The 5,906-nt window shown below is 31.9% G+C and overlaps 1 protein-coding gene across 1 annotated transcript; it reads left to right on the forward strand.

Moving 5' to 3' along the window:
• The first annotated feature begins 1,603 nt into the window (after positions 1-1,603).
• Positions 1,604-2,559, forward strand: LOC127100318 (uncharacterized). The gene has a single exon (XM_051037454.1). It carries the CDS (start codon positions 1,709-1,711, stop codon positions 2,315-2,317), a length of 609 nt encoding a protein of 202 aa, XP_050893411.1. The 5' UTR covers positions 1,604-1,708; the 3' UTR covers positions 2,318-2,559.
• The last annotated feature ends 3,347 nt before the right edge of the window (positions 2,560-5,906 follow it).

Raw genomic sequence — 5,906 nt, forward strand, 5'->3', positions numbered from 1 at the left:
ATCATTTGAGTTCCTCCTTCAAGTTTTTTCTTTGTATATCCTTACTTTGTACGAAATGGAGAGATATTAGTGGATTTTGACCATGTTTATTGAAGAATTAGTTGGAGAAGATATGATGGTGAAGAAATGGGGATGATACGATTGTGAACGAGTTGGAGATGATACCTATTTAGGACTTTCATCGTTAACGAAGATGATAAACTTGTTAGGGCTCAAAGTGGTTTTTGTAAGCACTGAATGTGATTTTCATAAAGCAAGAGAAATTGAAGAGACATGACAAGGTAATCTTTATTTCTAGGAGTAAACCATTTTACCATGGTTAGAAAATCGAACCATGGTGAAATCCTATTTATTTATTTTAATTTGAACAAAACACTCGGGTTTTTTTAACAATTAAAAAAAATAGAGCCTATCATTTTACCATGGTTGGAAATTCCAACTGTGGAGAAAAAGTGACTTGTTTTTAGTTTATAAATAAATTAAAAAGAAAAGCGTCACTATAAAATTAAATAAATCATAAATTTGCAGGCCCAGAGATTCGAAACCATGATCATTACAAGATTTTCCCACGGATCCTATTTCCAAAACCGTAGTAAAATTTAAATTCTATTTAATTTAAAAAAAATAAAGGCACCTAATTTTTAAGCTATCACGGTCATTTTGACAACCGTAATGAATGGTCTCTAGGATCCTTTAACAAGTAAAAACTTTATTATAGTATGTATTATTTGTAAGATTCAATTATTTAATTAATCAAATATGGATTGACATAATCAATTATTAGTTAATTATATTATAGTCAATTATAAATAAATACTAATTATTAATGAATTATTTAATTAGACTTTGTGTCTGAATATACCCTGATGAGTTGAATCATTCAATTAAGTTCAATGAGAGGTTTATGCCTCATGTTTAGTTATTTAAACGTTATCTCATTAAACGATTAATATATTCTGAAAATTGTAGACTATAATGAGGATAGTAATCTTCTCATATTCATTATTCTCAATCGACTCAATCGACAGTCTCTCAAATCCTACAAAATACGTCGTTCATAATTATCTTTATTATAATATGTTATAATTATAATTTATATCTATCGATTATCAATTATATAGGTTAAATTCTTCTATTGTATTAGTGTGATCATCTAAAAGATCCACATTCTTTTTATTTTTAATTATGACAATTTATCTCTCAAAAGTATTATAAAATAAAAATAAAAAATAAAAAAATCGGAGTGGTTAAACTTTCTCTTCTTAATAAAGAGAGTATATTCTAATATCTCGATATTGAGTTGAGAAATGCACACCATCTTAATACACATAATTTTTTCTATAAATGCGGAGTGGAGGTAAAAATCTCTACCATAAAGAATAGTAAACATGCAAATACGAGCAAACCCAAAAGATGCAGTCGTGGAGAAATGGAGTCCATGAATGCATGGCAAGCCCACATAATAAAAACCATTCATTCTTTCATTTCATTCCAAGCAAAGTCTAAATTGCTAACTATTCTTTTCAAACAAAAACTCATAGACATTTCAACTCTCATAGAATTGTCAACATTAAAATATGTATCTTAAATCCTTTGCATATCTTTAACTCTTTATTATACATTATATATATGATTGAAAACCACTTCTACAATCCATCAAAATCTCCAACCTCTATCTTAATTACTTTCTTCATTCTCAACCTTTGATATGGGTTTAGTATTTGGAAAAATTGGAGTGGAGACACCAAAATATGAAGTTATCAAAACCGCACAAAACTATGTTATCAGACAGTATGCACCTTCTGTGGTAGCTGAAATAACCTACGATCCATCCATGTTCAAAGGAGACAAAGATGGTGGCTTTAAGGTTTTAGTTGATTACATAGGAATATTCGGTAAACCTCAAAACACCAAAACCGAACAAATATCCATGACTTCACCAGTCATCACAAAAGAAAACGCAAGTGTTTCATCAGAAAAGATTGCTATGACAGTACCAGTTGTGACAAATGAGAAGAACAAAATGGTAACTATGCAGTTTACTCTGCCAGCTAGTTATGGAAAAGTAGAGGACGCACCAAAGCCTATTGATGAGAGGGTTGTGATAAGAGAAGAAGGTGAGAAGAAATATGGAGTGGTGACGTTTGGAGGAGCTGCAAGTGATGAAGTGGTGAAGGAGAAGGTGGAGAAGTTGAAGTTGAGTTTGGAGAAAGATGGTTTTAAGGTTGTTGGTGATTTTGTGTTGGGTAGGTATAATCCACCACGGATAACAATTCCAATGTTTAGAACTAATGAGGTTAAGATTCCTGTTGAATGAACATGATGGATGGATCATGGATGTTTATCACATTCATTTCTGCATTTTATAATAAAGATATTGTATTAGGCTTAAAGGAAAATAAATAGCAAGTTCTAAAAAATAAACATATGCACGGATGCACTCGTATATAAGGAAAATGAAAAACAACTGAAATATTTTGCTCTTATTTTCACCAACTTAGACATATGGAAGTTTAGCAAACAATTAAATGGAGTTCATTCATCTATTTTATCCTTTAATTTATCTTCTTGAATTTTCATATCATTAAGTTGTTGGTAAAGTGATTCCAAATCCAAGTGGAAGAGGGGTGAATTGAGTTTATTAAAAATCAATACAAAATTTATTAAAATTTTATTCTTTAAAACAATTATTTTAGTGTAAAATAAAATGAGGAGAAGTCAGAAAAAAATTTAACTTAAAAAGGAAATGATCCATAAACCATTTAAATGAATTTATCGATTAACCCTATCTAGTAATCAATTAAGAGCTTTTAAAATATAACAATCCAAATCTATAAAAGGAAATCCTAAAATGGTCATATGATTTAATCGATTAAAATTATTTCTAATCGATTAAGAGACTATTTACTTTTCTCTAATAAATTGAACCAAATTCTTAATCTATTAGGCAGTGTAAAAAAATTCTCATTTGATTATAAATATTTCTTTATCAACTTCACACATGCATTGATAGGTTTACAAGAAGTTTTATTAAATAAGAAAGGGTTTTTAAAAGCTTTTTTGTGTGTTCGATTGTTGATAAGTGTCAAAATTATATAAAATATATAGGAATTTATTGACTTATTTTACAAGTAATAAATATAAAAACCCTCTATTTATCAATGAAAAGTGATAAAAACACCTCTTTGAACATTTTACTTGCGTATTTATCAAAAACAGGTGAAAATGACCATAAAACCACCAAGCAACACACAAAGAACTTGCCAAGATCGTTTCCTAGAAGCAAGGTTCGCTAGGACAGGTTTATTGGCGCGCTAGGCAAACACATATGAGAGAAGACTTCAACGCTAAGTTACTTTATAGTGAAGGAATGGTTTGTGTGCTAGTCGAAGATGGGCAGTGCGCCTAGTGTGCTATGGCAGGTGGGGATAGTTGTAGTGTGAGTTAACATTGCTTAATAGATAAGAAAGTAGGCGTGCTATACAAAGATGGGCGATGCGCTTAGCGAGCATACCTTTCTCAAGCCTATAAATAGAAGGGTGGAGTCCAATTCAAAGGGAGTTTCAATGGATCAAGGGAGTACATAAAGGTAGTAGTTTCACCTTGAATCTTAAAAGGAGAGAAAGATCAAAGGCAGAAGCGCTGCTCGAGGGATCGTTATAAATGTTGTTCCACCTCTTTGTTTTAGGATTTCATTGTAAAACTACAATGAGTAACTGTAGCTAATTCTCTTTTATTGGGGTTAGGTGTACTCATATTTATTCTTATGTATTAATTATGATCATGGGTTTTACGTAATCCTACTTAAACTTTAATATTAATGATTCTTCGTTCTTAATGCTTGTTTTGGATTAGCTACCTAAAATATGTTCTCTTGGTACGACTTAACAGACTAGAAGTGTTGATCGTTACTAGATCCAAGTCTCCATTTATTGGATGCTAATGCCTAGATATATGGTTAAGTTTAATATCTGTAGAATATTGATAATTAATGTTAATATATTTTTTCACTGTTTGAACTTAATGTTGTTTTATTTAATAGTGTGAGAGATCACCTATTAGGTAATACAACGGATATCACGTCGTTAGCGTCAGAGATGAGTTACGATGAAAGCAACAGGTGGACATATTAATAGTTGAGTAGAAAAGCATATTAATGAACAATGGTTGTACATGAGGATAAGAATGATGAACAAAATTTTCTCATTGTTAACACCGAAATCTCAATTTATTTCCTGTCATTTTATTTTCTGCAGCCAAAAAATTATAAACAACCATTCCTTAGAATCACAAAAATGGTTGAACCATTCTTTAAAACATAATCAGTCTCAGTGGATACAATAATATTGCACTTGTTATTTGCATTGCAACAAAATGGCGTTGTTGCCGGGGAGTGATGTTAGTTTTTAAAGACATCACACTAGTTTTTATCATTTTAAGTTTTTTGTTCATATCTTTGAATGTCTATATATTTTATTTATAGTCACTACCCTACTAATAATATTAGCTAGTTTTATCTATTTATGAAAGGAAAGGATTTTGCATAATCACTTTTGTTCGATCCCAAAATCGAAAGAACCATACGTAATATCAGAAAAGAAAAGTTACAAGCTAGGTTACAAGATCTAGAATATTCTTTTGTCTTAAAATAGGAAAACATGGGAGGCGCAAATAACAACAATGATCATAACAACAACAATAACAACAATGGAAGTAATATTGGTGGCATGCCATGCCACAATAGTCCAAGACGTCTGAAACACATAACTACACCATATAGGAATGTCCATCAAATGAAAATGAAAATGGTATTGTTACAAATTTTGTATGCTAAATCTTTTTCAGGATTAGATCATGAAGACTCGTACACACACCTCACAAAGTTTTACGAGATTGCTGAGATACTAGAAGCCTTGGAGACTGGAGAGGAAACATCATTCCTAAGATTGTTTCCATGTTTGCTAATTGGAAAATTAAAGGAGTGGTATCTAGATTAACTAACATAGCAAATGACAAATTCAGATATGTTGGAAGAAAAATTCTTAAACATTGTCGCATCTCGAAAAATACGATTCCTCGCGATGGTTGCGGAAAGAATTTATGTTCGAACATAGTCGCCACCGAACTTTATTCATCCCAATGAAGGAATAGGAAAATATTGATAAAACCTTTAGGATATAGAATAATGGTCATCGCAACCATATTCGAGTTCGGGAGTGGATTACGTAAGGGGAAGGTATTAGCACCCCTTACGTCCGTTGTACTCAATGGGAACCTTTTAGTTCTAATGTGTGTTTCATGTGTTAATTTATGTTTGTTTGTTATCTTTGGGTTATACAATTATTAAAAATAGAAATGGATAAGAGCCTCAGAAAAGAGAAAGGGGAGTTTTTTTTATTAGTGTGCTCACGAAGATACAACAATCTTCTGCCTACGTATCCTTAAATAAGGAAATCAGAGCATTCGTAGTTCGGGGAACTACGGTTGGTTGGTGTTTTTTAGTGAACAACTATTTTAAATCGCGTTCTAAAGGCTAAACGCTGGCTTGTCTACTCTCGGCGGAGGCTTAAGCATTAGTTTGTTGTGCGCATTAGAAAGGATTAACAGTGTTCTTTCTGAAAAGAGTTTTAGTCACACGGAGGTGACAAATTGGATTAATATGTTGGATGTTTTGATTGGTTGAGATGTTTTGATCGCACGGGGGCGAGGAAAGGATATGTTAAGGTATTTTTGGTTGGATGACGATTACTCGGATGGCCGAGTAAGACAACTCGTATCCTAATAACCGGGAAAGGGAATAGAAGACTCTAGACCACTTTCTTTTTCATCCTTAATTATAGAAAGGATTTGATAATAATTAAGGTGTTTTGAATGGAAGACGAGTACTCGGATAATCGAGTAAGACA

The sequence above is a fragment of the Lathyrus oleraceus genome, chromosome 7, assembly GCF_024323335.1.
Source record: "Lathyrus oleraceus cultivar Zhongwan6 chromosome 7, CAAS_Psat_ZW6_1.0, whole genome shotgun sequence".
Classification (NCBI taxonomy): Eukaryota; Viridiplantae; Streptophyta; class Magnoliopsida; order Fabales; family Fabaceae; genus Lathyrus; species Lathyrus oleraceus.

Coding starts and splice junctions, on each gene's coding strand:
- LOC127100318 (XM_051037454.1), top strand. CDS start 1,709: ATGGGTTTAGTATTTGGAAAAATTGGAGTGGAGACACCAAAATATGAA.